This window comes from Nomascus leucogenys, chromosome 13, assembly GCF_006542625.1.
Source record: "Nomascus leucogenys isolate Asia chromosome 13, Asia_NLE_v1, whole genome shotgun sequence".
Classification (NCBI taxonomy): Eukaryota; Metazoa; Chordata; class Mammalia; order Primates; family Hylobatidae; genus Nomascus; species Nomascus leucogenys.
This window is the reverse complement of record NC_044393.1, coordinates 51,553,245-51,574,727: the sequence shown is the minus strand read 5'-3', so window position 1 is coordinate 51,574,727 and position 21,483 is coordinate 51,553,245. Positions and strand designations below refer to the sequence as shown.

At 40.0% G+C, this 21,483-nt stretch overlaps 1 protein-coding gene across 2 annotated transcripts in view; it reads right to left on the bottom strand.

Moving 5' to 3' along the window:
- The window catches only part of GSAP (gamma-secretase activating protein), a 101,012-nt gene that overhangs the window by 64,680 nt on the left and 14,849 nt on the right, over positions 1-21,483 (bottom strand). For both annotated transcript variants that reach the window (XM_030825353.1, XM_030825354.1), the window contains exons 4-8: positions 16,989-17,058; positions 16,631-16,684; positions 6,714-6,802; positions 1,924-1,993; positions 664-713 (exon numbers count right to left, since the gene is read on the bottom strand). In XM_030825353.1, coding sequence (XP_030681213.1) covers positions 664-713; positions 1,924-1,993; positions 6,714-6,802; positions 16,631-16,684; positions 16,989-17,058 — 333 coding nt within the window. The remainder of the gene's footprint in view (positions 1-663; positions 714-1,923; positions 1,994-6,713; positions 6,803-16,630; positions 16,685-16,988; positions 17,059-21,483) is intronic.

Below are 21,483 nucleotides of genomic sequence, written 5' to 3'. Positions count from 1 at the left end.
GTAGGAGATTAGTATTAGTGTGGAAAAAAGTATGATACATACCACGTTGTGAACAAAAGAGATTTAAAAAAAAGGTACATGTGGAAAACAAGCAAAAAAAAATTATACTCTATGAAACCCATATATGGCATGATACATAGTATGATTGTATATATGGTATAAATATATGGTATGATCCCATGATATGCATATATGTACATATAAAAATTAGAGTAAATAACCAATTAGTTATATCTCTATTTTAGTAACCCATAGGGATACTCCTGATCTTTTTACCTGCTAAGCAAAAAGCAAACACAAAAGCAGCAGGTAAATGTATGTATTATGATTCTACTTCAGTAAAAACAATCGAATCCCCACATATGTGCATCTAACCTTGCATAGGTTTGGACAAGCAAGGTAAAAGCTGTGGAAAGACACACAGGCTGTTATTAGCTACCTCAGGATATTGGGATTGAGGGTTGAGGTACAGAAAAAGGGGATAATTAACTTTATATATATTTGTATCATTTCACACATTAAAACAGCAAGTCTATACTTCAAAAGTCATCAAATAAAGAAAACATTACATATCAGTAACATTAATTTATCTTTAGCAGTCTAGTAATGTAGTTCTTTGTGGAAAAAAAAAACTATGAAGTGAAAAGAATTTCAAATCTTTACCACTCTATTTCCATCTTCTTGGGCGACATGGATACGAAATTGTTCAATATCTTTAAAAGAAAAACAAAGAAAGATAATTTAACCTTAAGGAAATATATGAGTACTATTTTTGCCTAACACTTGTAAAAACATTGTTATAAAAGCAATGCAGATTGAACAACTGACCACAAAAACAACACTATCACAAACTGTAATCTCACAATAGAGGTCCAAAAACTTTAAAACCCATTTTTCTCCATCCTCCCTTTACAGTTAATTTCAAGTCCTGCATTTATTCTGCTCCTCAATATCAACAATACATGAAGCATTTAGCCCTCCTGCTTCCCTGGGTTCCCTCAGCAAGTACTGACTCCCCTGTACCATCAGTGTTGTATAGGGATAACAAGGGCTTACTTAGCAGAGTTTATTCTTCAATTCCCAAATACCAAACACTTGTTTGTATGAACATACCAGATAGAAAACTCATTATGCAAGACATTTTGGGGAAGCATTTTAATAGAGGCCAATTTCATATGAACAAAACCCTGAACACTAAAGACAATCTGTGTAGATGGTCCCTTTCTATCAGTAACAATTTGAATTCAGCCATATTTACCTTCTGCTGGTCCTAGTTACACAACTGAGCAAGAGCTTAGAGACTGAACAAAGCCTTACCCCTCAAGCCTGTCCTTCCAACTATAAACCAGCAGTTTCATCTTGTAATGCAAAAGACAGCTTACCAGAAAAGCTCCACCAGTAAATTTTGTCCTTCCTCTCTCTCTCCTAACTTGAAATCATCATGGAAGGACATAACCTTTTATGTCCTAAACTTATTTGCCTCTACCTGAATTAGGTTCATAGGTCTTCTCAAGTTCTGCCATGGGATTCTTCTAGCTACTAAAACCTTCCCCTCTCTCCATCTAAGCATCTCCATATTCTAGTTATCCACTATGACAGACATCCAAAAGACGGATGAACTAAAAATGACAAAAATGATGTGCAACTGTTCTACAAACATTCTACCATGGGACAAAATTGCAGATCCATGTATGCAAGAGCCCATCATTCCCAGGATGAGAAAACTGAACAGAGCCAAAGGGAACATACTTGGGGGCCAAAGGAAAAGCCCTTCCCAAGGAATTCCAGGTCTCATATGGACATCAAAGCTCAGTGGACCCTCGGCAATGGCAGGTGGATATCTAGAAGATTCAATCATGTCCCACACTAGGAGACGATATGCCATTCATGAAATTCCCATATTCCACCTAAAGATACACTTACATTTCTCTTCTGAAATCAGTAACAGACGGTTCTCTGGAAGAGGATGACTTTCAACATGTGGGTAGAGAAACTGTAAAAAAGAAATTAATCATAATTGTAAGCAACTATCTTGCTTGAACAAACATTTCCAAAGTTGTGTTTGATGACTGTATTATTACATACTATTGAAGAAACTGGGAATCACAGAAGAGTTTAGGGGAATCACCTGCACACACACATTGCAGGTCAAAGCAAGCAAGAAAACAGAACACTTTCAGAACCTCAGTTTTCCAGAGGGGAATTGATCTCAAATACAACACTATCTTCACTTATTTAAACAGTAAGGCTTCTGGCTGGGCACAGTGGCTCACACCTGTATCCCCAGCACTTTGGGAAGCCAAGACAGGCAGATCACTTGACCTCAGGAGTTCAACACCAGCCTGGGCAACATGGCAAGTCCCCATTTCTACAAAAAATACAAAAGATTAGCCAAGTGTGGTGGCACGTGCCTGTAGTCCCAGCTACTCAGGAGGTTGAGGTGGGAGGATCACTTGAACCCAGGAGGTGGAAGTTGGAGTGAGCCCAGATCATGCCACTATACTCTAGCCTGGGTGATAGAGCAAGACTCTGTCTAAAAATAAAGTAAAATAAACAGTAAATGTTAAGGTTGAAGCTATTTCTAGGGATGGTACTTCCTATTTGGAATATTTGATTCTGAAACCAATCAGAAACAATGCAAACAACATTTATACAGAATGTTCTATTTCACACACACACACACACACACACACACACACACACACACAGTGGTCAATATAGTCATTGTGCAACTAAACCTAGTATATAATGAGAGCCAAGTAAATATATTCCACATGACAACTTCCAAAGTCCCACATCCAAGAGATAAAGCACAACATAACCAGAACTTGTCAAGAAAGAACAGTGAGTCATGGTGTCACATGAGTTGAGGATTTACAAGCCTGAAAGCATAGAACGACTGTCACCAGGAAGAAAAGGCTTAAATCCACCCCTTTCCTCCTTCTCTGTGCTCTCCTATATGAGCCCACCACTGTGTGTCTGTTTGCAGGACAAAGCAGGCTGCCAGCAACACAAGTCCTGACCCCGTTGGCTGTGATAATGAGGAAAAATTGGTCACAGGATGACTCAAAAGGTCAATTGTAAACCAGCCGTTTCATTTTGTGGCATGAAAGACCCGTGAATTTTGCTCCTCACCCAAAACTTGAAAGTAATATAAAAGGCCATAACTTTTATGTCCCCATCTCCCAGTCATTAGTCTCACTAAACTTAGGACAATTTTTTATTATTTCCTAGTGTCCTACCTTTGCATAATATCAGATTAAAAATAGTACTAGTCAATTTTTGGAACATTTATAGTTGAGTTCCCTTTTAGAAATGAAAAGCAAAACATGCTTCACAGCAATAAAGTCAAAATTATAAAATAGCAATGCAGAATTCAGCTACAAAAATAATACAGAAGCAATTGTCTCATAATTTGTAAAATGTCACACATCAAACAAGATACTTGTATACCAGAGTTGAGGAAAAGCAAAGATGAATGACACCACACATAGGATGTGAGAACAAATGTTCAGTGCCTCAAAATACGGAGATATCTGCTGCTATGGAAGATGGTATGGCCTCCAGGTCTACAGAGGTGGCCAGGGCATGCCTGCTTAGAAATGTGACATGGACTGAGGTGCTGAAGAGGTGTAACTGCCAACCTCTAAACCTCTGTCTGGTCTTCCTGTGACAATCAGGGAGAATGTTATTTTAAAAGTCCCATTTAGGTAGGTGTTGTTTCTCTTTCTATTATAGTCTACACACCGAGACTACAGACCTCCAAAGACCAATATTCATTCTAAGTCTAGCTCCATATTTGTGAAGATAAATTTTTCTAAGTAAATATAATCTGCATAGAATCCTACTTACAATACAAAAATAATAACCTTGAGTGCTTTTGCAGCACTGTGTCTGAAACCTGTCTGTTTTTGGCTCCAGGCCTTACTGGAATTAATTACCCACTGGAACTATCTTGAAGACACATCTTGTGCTGGAAGGAAACACTCAAAGGGTCCCGGATTGGGATCCAAGCCCCACCTGCCACTGTCCTGCTGAAGCTCCTCTGTGTAGGTGGTCAAGACTACACATGCAGAGTTAGGGAAATGTGCTACTGGAGATCACCATGGATGTTTTTGTAAGAAAAAGGAAATTGATCCCAGGGCAAGACCAACTCAATCAATGCATAGTAGATGTCATTTCTCTAGAGGCAGGAGGGAGAAGGTGGGTATTTGCCACTGGGGTTTAGAGGAGTTTCTCTCTCCAGAGGCATAGAAATGGGGGCAGGAGGCAGGGCTATGGACTGAGATGGGTCCACAGAATGAGTGCAAGTTTTACTTTATTTGGGTTGGGACTTCTCCTTTGGCTGGCCTATAGATGCTGTCCTGGTTCCACGTACTTCTAACTTTTTTTTTTTTTTTTGAGATGGAGTTTCGCTCTGTTGCCCAGGCTAGAGTGCAATGGCATGATATTGGCTCACTACAACCTCCGCCTCCCAGGTTCAAGCAATTCTCCCACCTCAGCCTCCCGAGTAGATAGGATTACAGTAGCGCACCACCATGCCCAGCTAATTTTTATATTTTTAGTAGAGATGGGGTTTTGCCATGTTGGCCAGGCTGGTCTCAAACTCCTGAGCTCAGGCAATCCGCCCTCCTTGGCCTCCTAAAGTACTTGGATTATAAGCATGAGCCACTGCACCCAGCCACTTTTAACTTTTTTAAACTGAGTTCACATAATATAAAATTTACCATTTTAACCACTTTAATATATACAATTTTTGGTAGATTTTAATATATTTGCAATGTATATAACCACTTGCTTTTAAAAACTTTTCCCCTTTCTATGCTCCAATTCCCTTTAGTTACCCCAATCCTTCAGTCATGTCTCTACCATCTATACAGCCCTAACAAGATGCTGAGGAAGCCAAAGAATAGACCAGAAAAGGGAAGTGTGCTCTGTCCCCAGCCTCCCCACACTGATGACAGTGTAGATGGAGTGGCTTCCTGAGGGTAGGAGAATGCAGCTTGGGAGCTTCAGACCAGGCCATGTCTGGAATTGAGGAGCGACCCACAGTGCTGTCAGGAGTGGCGGGGAAATGTGCAGCTGAAAGGACTGGCTGACAGGGGAGGACCACGGGCAGAGAGAGACAACCCTCTCCCCTAACCCACTGGAATAGGGAGGCCCATAGGCTGGAGGCTGGTAGTAGCTTGGGGGACAAAAAGGCAGATACTTTGAATGGTGCAAATCGACTCTAGCTAGACCAAAAGAAAAGATATTTTAACCCTGTAACAAAATGTGAAATTAGGCAAAAGGAAATTATGCTGTAGCACTGCGTGAACACATACAGTTGATTCAAATTATGTGCAGTAGTTATGTTCTGTAAAGTCACCACAAATGTTGTAAACTGAATACTGAACCATTGTTTCTGGGGAAAATACAAAGGGAGTTGATCATAATCCTGAAAGACACAATCCCAAATGCCATAATCCTAAATATTGAAATCCCAAAAGATCAAAATCCCAAAAATATAATTCTGGAAGAAAATAATTTTAAAAATTATTTAAAAGATGTATTTTTAAAAGAAGAATTATCTGAGAAGCAAAACGCAAAAGAACACTTCAAAGTCCACCTCATACAATAAAATAGGCAATAATAACATACACAGTTTTGAAAGTATAGACACTCGTGTATACTAACTACCCTGTGATCATGACTTTTGGGACTTTAGACTTTTGACCTTTCAGGATTTCAACATTCAGGATTATGGTGTTCAGGATTGTCTTTTGGGATTATGATCCAAACCCAAACAAGGATAAATTCTTTGAAGCCTCTAGCCACAACATGTTTGTCAATAGATCAGTATATAACTTTGTTTTGTGTGTTTCTATTTAAAGACACTCCTTAACCTTATGGCCAACAGCATAGTAACTCATGCCTGAATGAAGCTTATCTGAAACACATGCTTTCTCCCTAAGGCATCTGACAGCCTTCTTGCACTTAGGAACACCAGACAGTGCCTCAGCGCTATTCCTGGAAGCTGTTTAAACAGTGAAATCGCCAGGAAAAAGCACAAAAATTTGAAAGATGGAACTAGGCCATGAAAACAACTGTCATTTCAGTACGAGAGCTAAAACAAAAAAGGCAGGGCATCGCCGTGTTCAACCTCAATTGCGAATGTGCATGTTGGGTGACAAATCCTTTCACCACTGAGCATGTATCTGCAAATAACTGACCAAGTACTACGAGTGTTTAATTTAGGGGTTACAAATAAATTTTAGGAGTAGCAGAATTTGCAAATATGGAATCTGCAAATAATGAGGACTACTATATCTATGCCACCTACATTATACATGGAGTTTCTGCATCAACTCATGAAGTTGATAAATTTGGGGATTAAGCCATTTAATCATAGATACTTAATCTGTCAACCATGTAAATACATTACATAGACCACTTTAAAGCTTACCTTAAATGTGTTTTAATATTCGATATTTTGTCATGAGAAAATATTACATTACTATGAAACAAATGACAGTATAACAGAGTTGGTGGAGCTAGCTTCGAGTTCTTAATTTCCATGCTTGCAAAGAAAGAGCGGATACTTCCAGCCATAGTAGTCTACAAGACTGTTCTGAAGATTAAATATGATAGAGTGAAGGTACTTTGTAAACCCCAATTCTAGGCTGCACGCCTTTTGATTAATGAGTTAAGTGATAAATGGAATGCTTACTTACCTGAACCCAAATATAGCTATCCACAGCCTTTAGAACCTTCACATTGTTAACAGGGTGGATTTCAAGCAACAAAGTCAAGCACTTTGATCCTACAGAGAAAAGAAGGCTTTTAGTAACGAAGATTATAGTATCACACATTATTTTTTCCAAAGCAAGGAGGAAGAGCAATTTCTGGTAAATCCTACTACAGGGACTATAAACTATTAAAACAATTCTACCATCCTAAAGTCCTGTGAGGAGACTGAAACTGTAAATCTGTTCCCAGTTCTACTCTCTAGGATGTGTGGTGGCTCCAAGACCCCAAAAGTGCAATCAGCCCAGCAAAGGACCTGCCTTCCACACCCTCAGGAGCCCTAAAGAAGCTGCATTTTATTATGAAAACCACAGGATACTCAAGAAATGCAAATGTGAAAAGGGAAGTCTTTGAACAGCCCTGGAAACAACAGTAGATACAAGGGAGACAAATTTCAGGTTATAAGAATTCTGCATTTACAGAAAAGCATCACATTTAAAACACAAGCGGCGTCTGAAATCAAAGATCACTGTATATTATTTTGCACCCTCACCAGCAACATATAAGAGGGCCTAACGGGTTTCTAATGGATATCATTTTTCCCAATTATCACAATTCTATGATTTACAAATGTAGACATGTCTGAACTTTCTGAAAATATACATATGCTAACTATTGTATTAGCTATTCTACTGGGGGAAAAATGGTAATTTTCTTAAAGTTTGACTTTGACACTTCTACAAATCCAACAGAGACACAGAAAAGATGTCAAGGGAGAAACCAATGGGCACGGAGTGAAGAAGCTGTTTATACTCACTCCATGCCATTTTTAGCATAGCTCCACAAGCCCTCTAGGCTTTTAAGTCTAAACAAACAGTGCGATTCTGTGTCACTCCAATTCGGCAGCACAATGGCAAATATTGTTTGTGTAGAAAAATAAAAAGATTTCTGATACATGAACATGTTAAGGCTGACAGTATCTATCAGTAGGACACAGGCTGGGTTTCCCTCGGGGACAGTGGTACAGCACTGATAATGACCCACTTATTTTTTCAGTGTCACATCTGAGCAAATGCCATAAAATACAGCAATCAGGAGGAAGTCCACGGACACGAGCTTCCCTGCATGGAGTTACCAAAGATATCTAAATTTAGGTCAAGGTTCCCCCTCCCCCAAGATTAAACCGTAGAAAAGAAGGACTGGCCTTATATTTGAGCTTTTATTGAGACTCTAATATGATCCAGTGTCTCTCAGTGACTTCACTGTGAAAAATAATATACAATCTGGGGATGGCCCAGAAGTGTGGAATTTAATCAGTGTTAGTTTTCAACATTTAAAAAAGCAGCCTGACAGCACTGCTTTATTTTTTGAAAAAAGCAAAGAACGTAAAACAATTTCTGAGCTATATCCTAACAATTGGAAGGTCTGGATCTATCTATAAACATGCCTTTTAAATATGACTTGAAAAAGACAGTGAGTTATTATATTGAATCATATAATATACATACTACAGAACAAATGAAAATCCAATGTTTGGTAAATGGGTGCTTGTGGCTTAGGGTGAAAATCCTAGTGACAGGATCTTACAACCAAGGGTATGGATGAGTTACTTTGGGAATCTGCTTGATGACTCAAAAAATGGGTCTGGGAATAAGAAAGACATTGGTGTCAAAGATATTTGTGAAGAAAAATAGAATAGAAATGCTCTGTTGAGAGGTGAGTATGGGAGGGGAAATGAATTTTTCTTTTTGTTATCTTAAATGTGTATGACTAAATTAGTATATTAAATAGTACAAGCTGACATTTTTTTGACCTAAAAGTATGTGTGTGTATGTATGTGTGTGTATATATTTTTTGACCTAAAAGTATGTGTGTATGTGTGTGTGTGTATATATATATATAAAAATATTTTGTTTTGTTTTATTTTGTTTTTTACAAGACTGAGTCTCACTCTGTCACCCAGGCTGGAGTGCAGTGGCACAACCTCGGCTCACTGCAACCTCCGCCTCCTGGGTTCAAGCAACTCTCCTGCTTCAGCCTTCTGAGTAGCTGGGGTTATAGGCACCCGCCATCACACTCGGCTAATTTTTTTGCATTTTTAGTAGAGATGGGGTTTCACCATGTGCCAGGCCAAAAGTTTATTTTAACTGGGAGGGGAAAAAAAACCTTTTGAGGGAGATAGAGGAAATTTTCTCACTAGAAAAATAATCACAGCCAGGCATGATGTCTCACACCTATAATCCCAGCACTTTGGGAAGCTGAGGCGAGGGCGGATCATGAGGTCAGAATATTGAGACCATCCTGGTTAACATAGTGAAACGCCATCTCTACTGAAAATACAAAAAGAAACTCATCATTTAGCATTAGGTATATCTCCTAATGCTATCCCTCCCCCCTCCCCACACCCCACAACAGGCCCTGGTGTGTGATGTTCCCCTTCCTGTGTCCATGAGTTCTCATTGTTCAATTGCCACCTATGAGCGAGAACATGCAGTATTTGGTTTTTTGTCCTTGTGATGGTTTGCTGAGAATGATGGTTTCCAGTTTCATCCATGTCCCTACAAAGGACACGAACTCATCATTTTTTATGGCTGCATAGTATTCCATGGTGTATATGTGCCACATTTTCTTAATCCAGTCTATCGTTGTTGGACATTTGGGTTGGTTCCAAGTCTTTGCTATTGTGAATAGTGCTGCAATAAACATACGTGTGCATGTGTCTTTATAGCAGCATGATTTATAGTCCTTTGGGTATATACCCAGTAATGGGATGGCTGGGTCAAATGGTATTTCTAGTTCTAGATCCCTGAGGAATCGCCACACTGACTTCCACAATGGTTGAACTAGTTTACAGTCCCACTAACAGTGTAAAAGTGTTCCTATTTCTCCACATCCTTTCCAACACCTGTTGTTTCCTGACTTTTTAATGATGGCCATTCTAATTGGTGTGAGATGGTATCTCATTGTGGTTTTGATTTGCATTTCTCTGATGGCCAGTGATGATGAGCATTTTTTCACGTGTTTTTTGGCTGCATAAATGTCTTCTTTTGAGAAGTGTCTGTTCATATCCTTCACCCACTTTTTGATGGGGTTGTTTTTTTCTTGTAAATTTGTTTGAGTTCTTTGTAGATTCTGGATGTTAGCCCTTTGTCAGATGAGTGGGTTGCAAAAATTTTCTCCCATTCTGTAGGTTGCCTGTTCACTCTGATGGTGGTTTCTTCTGCTGTGCAGAAGCTCTTTAGTTTAATTAGATCCCATTTGTCAATTTTGGCTTTTGTTGCCATTGCTTTTGGTGTTTTAGACATGAAGTCCTTGCCCATGCCTATGTCCTGAATGGTATTGCCTAGGTTTTCTTCTAGGGTTTTTATGGTTTTAGGTCTAACATTGAAGTCTTTAATCCATCTTGAATTAATTTTTGTATAAGGTGTACGGAAGGGATCCAGTTTCAGCTTTCCACATATGGTTAGCCAGTTTTCCCAGCACCATTTATTAAATAGGGAATCCTTTACCCATTTCATCTTTTTGTCAGGTTCGTCAGAGATCAGATAGTTGTAGATATGCGGCATTATTTCTGAGGGCTCTGTTCTGTTCCATTGGTATATACCTAATGCTAAATGACGAGTTAATGGGTGCAGCACAGCATCATGGCACATGTATACATATGTAACAAACCTGCACATTGTGCACATGTACCCTAAAACTTAAAGTATAATAATAAAAATAAAAAATAAAAATACAAAAAAAAATAGCTGGGCATGGTGGCACACACCTGTAGTCCCAGCTACTCGGGAGGCTAAGGCAGGAGAATCGCTTGAAACCAGGAGGCGGAAGTTGCAGTGAGCCAAGTTTGCACCACTGCACTCCAGCCTGGTGACAGAGCGAGACTCCGTCTAAAAAAAAAAAAAAAAAAAAAATTAGCCAGGCGTGGTGGCACTCATCTGTAGCTACTCAGGAGGCTGAGACAGGTGAATAGCTTGAACCCAGGAAGCGGAGGTTGCAGTGAGCTGAGATCACACCACTGCACTCCAGCGTGGGCGACAGATGAGCCTCTGTCTCAAAAAAAAAAAACAAGAAAAAGAAAAAGAATCACCATATTTGGCTTTTTTTTTTTTTTTAAGCAGGAATTTGTACCCAAAGGAGATAGCCAGCTGGCAGCTAGATTTTCTTACCTTTAAAATGGGAAGATCTTTGAAGGCAGAAAACACCTTTCTACACTAATTTTTCCCTTCTGGAGTACAACCCAGACATTTGACTAATATTACTAGCATAATAAAAGTAAACCTTTGCAAACAATAATTTCTCTCAATAACATACCATGTGCTTTCACAGTGAAAAAGGAAGCATTGTGAGTTAAGATTCTAGAGACATCAGTTCTAGTTTCAGTTCTGCCATTATCCTGGTATTTACTTCACAGCAAATCACCAAGCTTTCCTAGGCCTCAACGCCTCATTATTAAACATAATAAAACGTGCAGGGCAAGGTGCTCACACCTGTAATCCCAACACTTTTGGAGGCCAAGGCAGGAAGATCACTTGATGCCAGGAATTTGAGACCAGCCTGGGCAACATAGTGAAACCCCATCTCTACAAAAAAATGAAAAAAATATTAAGAACAAGCTGGACATGGTGGTGTGTGCCTATAGTCCCAGCTACTCAGAAGGTTGAGGTGGGAAGATCCCTTGGGCCAGGGAGTTCGAGGCTGTAGTGAGCCATAAGAATGTCAGTGCACCCCAGCCTGGGCAACAGAGCAAGACCCTGTCTCAAAAATAATCAGAATAAAGTGAACGAGCAAAGAACCAGATTACTTCTACAATCCCTTTCAGCCATAAAATCCCATTATTCTATGAGGTGCTAAATTAAGAATTTTGACAGCCGGGAGTGGTGGCTCACACCTGTAATCCCAGCACTTTGGGAAGGCAAGGTGGGTGGATCATCTGAGGTCAGGAGTTCGAGACCAGCCTGGCCAACATGGGGAAACCCCGTCTCTACTAAAAATACAAAAATTAGCCGGAAGTGGTGGTGGATGCCTGTGGTGCCGGCTACTCAGGAGGCTTAGGCAGGAGAATCACTTGAACCTGGGAGGCAGAGGTTGCAGTGAGCCGAGACCACACCATTGCACTCCAGCCTGGGTGACAGAGCAAGACTCCGTCTCGGGGGAAAAAAAAAAAAAGAATTTTGAGAATCAAGATATCCGTGGAGACTGGACACAGTGGCTCATGCCTGTAATCCTAACATGTTGGGTGGCTGAGGTTGGCAGATTGCCTGAGCTCAGGAGTTCAAGACCAGCGTGTGCAACATGACTAATCCCCTCTCTGCTAAAAACACAAAAAATTAGCCAGGTGTGGTGGCGCACACTTGTAATCCCAGCTACTCGGGAGACTGAGGCAGGAGTATCACTTGAACCCGGGAGGTGGAGGTTGCAGTGAGCTGAGATCACATCACTGCACTCCAGCCTGGGTGACAGAGCAAGGCACTGTCTCAAAAAAAAAAAAAAAAAAAAAAAAAAGATTATCAATGGAGACTGGGAGACCATCACTGAAGGGGAACACAAGACCAGGCAATATCTGGATACCACAAGGACAGACAGCAGGATCAGGCAGAGGGATAGACATGACATGAGGAGAACGGAGGTGAGCAAAAGACCGTGGTGTGATCCAGGCACATGCTGTGAAATGGTGACAAGGATGGGAGAGTTCAATATGGCCTGGTTCTGAAGGAGCTCTGGTTATTCAAGCTCTTGAATCAAATCACAGCTTCACAGAGCATCTGTGACACTTGACTGTCTGTGATGGTGAGAGGGAGCTCTGGAAAATCTCAGTGGCAATGGGGCTCCTGACCCATATGGTCACCCCAATTGCTGCCCAGTGGGAATCTGCTGTGACTTGTGGCAAATGCAACTCCACAGGGGAGGACAAAGGGGACAGCCAGAGCCTGGTGTCCTATGGAAAGCCATTTTCTCCATAAAATATTCACTCTGCCATCTCTACAGCCAAGAAAAGGAGCATTATTAAAAAAAGAAAAAAACTGCATTGTAAAGTATGTGGATCAAAGAACCCTGTTTGCAAAAAAATGGTACAATTTGTCTCATCTACAGTAGAAAAATCTTATTTTAAGCAACAGTGTTAAACCCCACCTGAGACAAACCACATCTCGTAATCAAACGGCTTGTAAGGCCATTTGATGGACAGACAAAATAAACGTTTCCAAAATATTCGTTCAAATAAAACATTCTAATAAATCCTATAGTGCTTTCTGGTTACATCATCTGAAATCTTTACTGAACAAAATGAAACCTTCCCATGATGAGCAATACCTTTCATATACTGATGACTCCTAAATGTGTCTCTCCAGCCCTGACCTCTTACCCCTCTTACCTGGCCTTCTGACTCATCTCCAAACTCCACCTCACATCTCCACTGGGATGTCTATTAGGCATGTCAAACTGAGCAAGTCCAAAATGAAACTCTTCTTTCCTGCCCCTCCCATACATACGTACACACCCACATGCCCTTCTACCTGTTCTAGCCAAAAAACCTTAAAGTGAGTCACGCTTGACTTGTCTCTTATTCTTATGTTGCCATCAAATCCAGCGGCATGCATGCATATACATATATATATATATTTTTTTTTTTTTTTGAGACGGAGTCTCACTGTGTCACCCAGGCTGGAGTACAGTGGTGCAATCTCTGCTCACTGCAACCTTTATTTCCCCTGGGATCAAGCAATTCTCCTGCCTCAGCTTCCCAAGTAGCTGGGATTACAGGCATGTGCCACCACACCCAGCTAATTTTTGTATTTTTAGTAAAGACAGGGTTTCACCATGTTGGCCAGGCTGGTCTCAAACTCCTGACCTCAGGTGATCCACCTGCCTCAGCCTCCCAAAGTGGTAGGATTACAGGCGTGAGCCACTGTGCCTGGCCAAGCAGCCAATCTTGACAAGTCGATCTTTTGAATACATCCAAACACAGCCACTTAGCCCTTGCTCCACTTTGCCAGTACAAGCCATTAGACTATAATAGTTCTCTCCTTGCCCTGCTGCGGTCCATCTTCCATGCAGCAGCTACAGCAATCCTTTTACGAAGCAAGTTAGATCACGTCCCTGCTCAGTATGCGTATCGCTTCCCATTTTACTAGGAATGAGGGCCACGCCTTTACAATGGCCTCCTTTGGTCTATGTGATCTGTCTGCACCTCACCTCCTTTTTCCTTTGCCCTCAGTTCCTACCACTCTGCCCCTTGTTCACTCCACTCATCTCACCGACCTCCTCACTATCCTTGAATAGCGAGTCTACGAAGTATAGTCCCGTGATGACTGTTTGATCTGCCAGAAATGCGCTTTCTCCATAGCCTCGTGCTTGTTCCCTCCCCAATTTCAGGTCTCTGTTTAGACATTCCCCTAATGGCCTTTCCTAGTATCATTCCCCAAATAAATTAATTGGACTCAAATCTCTGCTTCAGGCACAGTTATGGGGAAATTCACACTAAGATAAAAACTTACCTCAGGGAACAATATAACTCTAGGATCACTCTAGCCAGGATTGGCATAAGGGACTGGGAAGAATGAAACAGGGAAGAAAAGTATACCAGTAAATGGGGCATTATCAAATTAGTGACCACCTTGGATTTTAAGCTGCTTGGAGTACACCTCACAATTACCCACTTTAGAGACGGAAAGGAAGACCATTTGTCTTTCAGCTCCTTGCCACCAGTGGTCATGGGTTATTCTCCTGGGCATCATGCTCAACCATACTTCCAAGCTGTACATGTGTAGGCAGTAAGTAGATTTTCCCAAGCGCCCTTGGCAGAAAGCAAGACACAGATAGGGCAGCTGAGGTGAGGCACTGTCAGACTACACCTAGGCAGAGCTGGCCAACATGGTAAAGTTGTGAGGTATCCAATATAATAACTAATAATGTTCACTGAACTGTTTTTAAAGATGCAAGCAGATAATCTCACTGTAAGTGCATCAAACTTTTAAGACTGAGCAAGCATCCCTGAATAGACTTTAATGTTGCAATCAAGTAAAGTTTAAAATTGGCCTGAAAGTAAATTTTATAATCTACATAATCATAAAGGACTACTGTTCTGTGTGACAGTCAGGCATAGATGGTGAACAATAGATAGATGTAAAAAATATAGTTACTACTCAGTTTCCCAACATAATAAAGAATTTTTAAGGCTAAAAAAATAAGGCTCAAGAAGAACCGGAGGACACAGGAGCCAACCCAAGGTTCTATACAGATGCCCACCCTCACCACCTCCAGGAACACAGCAGCTAGGCCTTTCCTCTTCTTGGAGAAACGGGTCTATTAGCCCAAAGGTCGCAGCCATATCCTGGGGTTTTGCCCATACCCTTGTTTAAGGGTCAGCACACCAATGTCCCAGATCATATTTCACTTAAGCTATTCCAGTTCCATCTGCTCTGAAGCAAGCCCTGCGCTTAATTCTAAAAGGAGCAGAGTGCTGACAGTACTAGAAAAATGAGGACATGGCACCAAAGACGGAAGGGGTTGTTATTCTCAGTGTATCATGGCAGGGGGAGGGTTAGGATGAGCAATACAAATGATGACATTTCAGGTGAGCCTCCTGCCCACCAAATCTCCCATAAACAATTTTACTGAGGCCCTCAAGAAGGTCCCATGCAGACTAGGCTCTGAGGAAATGTGTATCATGAGAAGCCCAGGAGTGCCTCACAAGCCTCATGTGGAAAGTAAGTACAACGGGTTTTTCCATCACATGCAACAGCAGGAAAATACATCTGAGTGGGAAATATGCTAACAAAAGAAGTAATTTAAGAAGGAATTTAAGCGTCAAATAAACAGAACAGATGGAAAGCATCTGGGAGCAGAATAGTAAGAGATTGATAGGAGACCCACTAGGCCAGAAGTTGACCAATGGTAATCACAGGCTGGCTCCAGGCCACAGGTGGTTATTATTGTCCCAAGTAGGATTTTTAAGTATATTCAAGCCAACATTTACAAATTCGATCTTTACAAAGAGCTCCAGACTTCCCTTGATAAATTGAAAAGCCAGTTCCACTAGACTTGCTAGTGACAACAAAAAGCTAGAGCTGAGTAGTGGCTCCTGGGACATCCCCACCCTACTACTAGTCCCTATACCTCTTGAATTTTTTTTTTCATTAAAGAAAAAAAATATTTCTTGGTTTCTATGTTAAAAATGGAAAACAAAGGCATTCTGCTGGTCACTTGATTTTTTTCTTACATTCAATCTGCTTCACATATTTACATGGTCTCTCTGGCCAATGTATGCATTTGCAATTGAAACCCTAGACTAGACTGAAAGCCCCATGAGGACAGATGCTATACCTCTCTTACACACCATTGTATCCCCAGCACCATGCATAATGCCTGACCCCCAGCAGGCACTCAATACTGTTGAGTTATAGACAGAGGGATGACTTACAGCACTTTTTAAAAGGTGGTGGGGAGGGGCCAGGGAGCATCACATAGCTACAAAACCATAAAGTGGACCTTGGCAAATGAGCAGAATTAATCTTTAGTATTGCTGTAGTACTTACCATGCGTTAGGTACTAATCAATAATTAACCAGATATAAGAAAACATGCATTCTTGACTTTCCCAATCTTTTATACCAACATCTGACCATAGGTTTCTATTTCAGCATTTATTTAGCCTGCACGTACTAATTACCATCTTCATACTTCTGCTGAATCACTGTTAGATCATTGTCTGTACTTTTCTGTTTGCTTGAAAAAAAAAATTTTTTTTTTAAGTCTTGTTCATGCTTGACATGACCTTTGCCTTTTATTCTGAGATACAATAAGGCTATTTCTAAAGATGCTTGAAATTTTATTTGGTAGTATAATAAATCATCTACCAATAAACTTCATCTACCCATAGGTACTAAAAAGTGTAATTTCATTACCTGGTTGAAGTTCGCTCCTTTTTCCTTCTTTAGTAGACTGAACTAAACTTGCAGCTAATGGAAAAAGAAAAAAAAATCCATTAGCAATTGATCCATACGGTAGCTTGTTAAAGTTTACCATTTTATACCTGAAATAGATGAGGGCTTAAAGGATATGTCAACGGAAGATAAGGGCAGAACACAAAGCATTCTTTTCTGTAGGTATACCCTCCATATTCTTTATTTCAAACTTCAAGAACATTTCTTTCCTAGGAAATTATTGTTATAGAATAATTTAATACTGCAAAAATCTAATACTTTGAAACTCTTGAAAGATGTAGTTCAGTTCTTGAGATGTAGCAATAAGAGCTCAACTTACCAAGCAAAGTTCTTTCACTGTTGACAGAGCAACTGAAAACTTGCAAGTCTTTCTCAAAAGTATACAGAAGCTATTAAAACAAAAGTATTTTTTAATTTGAAGTTTCATATATTAAATAACAATTGTATGAACATAAATTCCCATTAAGCTCTGTGCTAAGTATTACTGGGGCAAAATATTTCAGTAAAGAATCAAACTAGTTTAGCTATGCTGACACATTCCAGACTACTCTTTACCAAAAAAAAGTTTGCTATTGTAAGCCATGTTGGCACTGATATTTAGCCACGAGACAACCAAGTATAGTGGTTAAGAGCACAGACGTTGGAACCCAGCTAGATCCAGGTTCAAATCCTGACTCTGACACTTGCTAGCTGTGTGACCTTGGATAAATTATTCAGCTTCTCTATCCCTCCCATCAGTAAAATAGGAATCATAACATCTACTCATGGGATTGTTAGGAGGATCAAGTGAGATAATCTATATGAAGCACTTAGTGCAATAAGCACTCAAATGTTAGCTATTGTAATTACTGAGGTGATTAATTACAAAATAATCATTAGTTTTCTTAGCCACTGTCACAAGTGCATCTCCCACAGGCCTTTCATATTTAGAGGACTGGGAAGGTAGTCTTAATTTTTTTTGCTTGTTGTTTAAAATGTTCAAAATATTGCAAGATTCCATTTTCTTGAATATTAAAGAAAATGAAAATGCCCACGCAGGAGGATGTGATGTAGAGATTGAGGAACTAGAGAACACCAGTTCTATTAGGCAGGCTCTCTTAAAGAACACCCAGAGGATAAGGGAAAGAGACAGTCTCGGACCTCAGAAGAGAACCGACTAAGAGAAACAGTAAATAGTGTAAGTATTAAGAAGATTACTAGTATCTGCACACTAAAAAAGTATTGAGAACACACCAGACCCCTATAGCTAGAAGTTTACGGGAAAAGCTGGGAAAGTTAGGGAACAATTGATTATAGAAAGTGAACTTTCAATTAATCAGGTACTGAATTCATGTGAGAATTGTCAGTTTCCTTTGACTCTTGCTCTAACTGAGGGATTCTAAATTATTACTAAGAAGAATCTAATTCTAAATTATTACTAAGAAGAATGGGTACATACACTTAATTTTTAGTTTGTTATCTTTTAATTACAAAGATAACATAAGTACAGTCTCAATGTTTAAAAGATTCAAACACCATCAAATAAGAAGTCAAAGCCAGCCTGGACACCACGACAAAATCCTGTCTCTACAAAAGTTTTTTAAAAAATATGCCAGGCATGGTGGCATGCCTGTAGTCCTAGCTACTTGGGAGGCTGAGATAGGAGGATTACTTGAGCCCAGGAGGTCAAGACTGCTGTGAGCCGTGATTGTGCCACTGTACTCCAGCCCAAGTGACAGAGCGACACCCTGTCTCAAACAAAAATAAAAGGTCAAAAGAAATGGCAGTGCTTTATACTCAGCCAATCCCAACTCTCTTCCAAAAGGAAGTATGTTTATAAATTTTCTGTATTTATGCACTTACATTACACAGTTACATTGCAAGTTTTTTAAAAACATAAATGGAATGTATTATTCTGACAACTTTCTTTTTTCATGTAACAATATGTTTTGGAGAGCCTTCTGTACCAGTACATTTATAGACTTCTTAATCCTTTAAGAGCTGTATCAATTTCCAAAAACTTACTGATGGGCATTTAGTTTGCCTCCTACATTTAGGTAATATAATAATCCAATGAACCTTTTACATAAACCTGTGTGAATTTGTGCAGATATTTCTGTAGAATCAAAACCTCAAAGTGGAATTTCTAGGTAAATAGGTGTGTAAGTATCAGAAGTCTTTAACTCCAAGCGTCAAAAAATCTTCCCCAAACTAGCTTAGGCAAAAAGACAATTAGTGGCTCATGAAATTGAACAGAATGGGGTGTTACTTCAGTATTGGCTTGATCCAGAGCTAGAAATACACATTCTCCTAGCTTTCTGGGTTCAATACATTTGTCAGCTTCCACACAATAGAGCTCCAAGTTCTATTCCCCAAAGCCACAGCAATTCCAACCCAGTGAATTCACTTATCACCAAACCTAGTGGAAAAGAGAAGAGTCCATGTCCCAAATTCCCAGCAAAGTATTCTCTTGTATCCAACCAGTTTAGGTCATGTTCACTCTTGTATGCACTACCAGGGAAGTCCTACACGACAGAAGATGGGAGAAAGAGGTGGAAGAGGGTGAGGAAGGAAAGCTACTGGGACCGTGCGTATGCTTATCCCATTACTTATGCTAATGGAAAGCATAAGTAATACACTCCTTCCCATTTGCATATTGCAGGGCAAGACCATTAACTCAAAACTTGAGGTGGGGGGGCAGGGCAAAGTGGAGTCAACCCACTTGTCCCTATTGTTCCCACCAAGTACAGTTTTAAAACCCTGGACATACATTTTTTAAGTTTCAATGACGACTCCAAAATGCAGAGAGAAGGCAGCAGACTTTTTAGGGACCTCAGATCCTGATGAATGACACAGTAGTGAGTTCCCTGGGTTTTCTTTTTGTGTCATATAGCCTAGACTCAGAGCTAAAGAGGTGAAAACAACAGAAATACTGATGGGAGCGGACAAAAACAAACACACACCCATGCTCTCTAGCCAAAGGAACTGGAAAGGGGAAACATAGCAAGAGAGAAACCTTTTTACTATAACCACCCTAACTCCAGTCAAACACCACAAAAGAAAATGCAACCCCACTCCCATCTCTACCAGCAAAGGCTGCATGGGGAGCTTAGACTCCCACCTTTGCCCAGCTATAACAAGGCAGCCTTCCCCCTTCTGTGAGAACAGTAACGAAGACCAAGTAGGAAATCAGGACTTTCATCCATTCCCAGTGGTAAATAAGCTTTCCCCCACCAAGAGTGCCAGCAAAGCCACATGGATCCTGGACTCCCACCCAGACCCAGTAGTAAAGAGGTCCCTTTCCACCTCCTCACTGGGATGGTGTCCAAGGTGGCTGAATGGGAAGCCAAAACTTTCACTACCACCCAATGATAACCAGGCCTTCACCTACCTTTCCCCCATCCTGCTCCTCTGCTGTGGTATCAGTGGAGCCAAGTGGGGAGACTGAAATCCCACCTCTGTCTAGCCATAACAAGACACTTCTCTCCACTGGGGTGTCCAAGTAGGCCAAGTGGGGAACCTGGACCTTCCCCCGGCACAAGCAGTAGTAGCAGTAGTAGGTTGTACCACCAACCCCGCTAATTCCCCAATAGGCAAATTATCACAGGAGGTATGCTAAAGAGAAGACTTAAATAACATCCAGAGTTTCATAATGTAGTACTCAAAATGTCTAACATACAATAGAAAACCTCATGTCATACCAAAAACCAGGAAGATCTCAAACTGAATGAGAAAACAATAGGCACAAGCACTGAGATAACAAAGATATTGGAATTTTCTGACAAAGATTTTAAAACGGTCATAAAAATGCTTCAATAAGTAATTACAAGCATGCTTGAAGCAAATGAAAAAAGTCTCAGCAAGAAATAGTACAAAGAAAAATACGAATGGAAATTTCACAACTGAAAAATACAATTACCAATTTTTTTTTAACAAAACTTCCATGGATAGGCTCAACAACATAGTGAAGCGGACAGAAGAATCAGTGAACTTGAAAACAATAGAAGTTACCTAATTTAAACAACAGAAAATCGAAAAATAAAAGAAACAGAACCTCAGTGATCTGTGAGACTATAACAAAAGATCTACCATTCTTGTAATCAGAGTCTATAAAAAGAGAAGAGAAACAGATTGGAACTTTAAGAAAAAATATTTGAAGAAATATTGGCTAATGACTAAAAATGTCCCAAATTTGGCAAGATACTGCAGATTCAATAAGCAGAGTGAACCCCAAACAGGGAAAATCCAAACAAATCCACACCAAGACAGCATAATCAAACTTCAGAAAACTAAGGAGAAGGAAAAAAAATTTTTCAAAAACAGCAAAGAAAAAAGTGACATCTATATTGGGGTGGTGGGGAGGGAATTCAAAAGACAGCAGATTTCTCATGAGAAGCCAGAAGGAAGTGGCACGTTTTTCAAGACAGGAACAAAAAGAACTATGAATCCTGAATTCTATACTTGGCAAAATTATCCTTCAGGAATGAAAAGAAAAAAAGACATTCTCGGATGAAGAAAACTATGAAAATTTGTCATCAACATACCTACCCTAAAAAAATGGCTAAAAAAAGTTCTTGGAAGAGAAAGGAAATGATAAAAAAGGAATCTTAACATCAGAAAGAACATGGAAAGAGCAAATATACAGGTAAACACAATAGACTTTCCTTCTCCTCTTGTGTTTTCTAAATTATGTTTGACAATCAGGGCAAAAAGTATAACATTGCCTGATGTGGATCTTAAAGAATGTATAGGAAATATCAAAGACAATCAAAAACACGGAAAGGTAAAGAGACTCAAAAGGAGATAATAGTTATATACTTCATTCGAACTGGTAA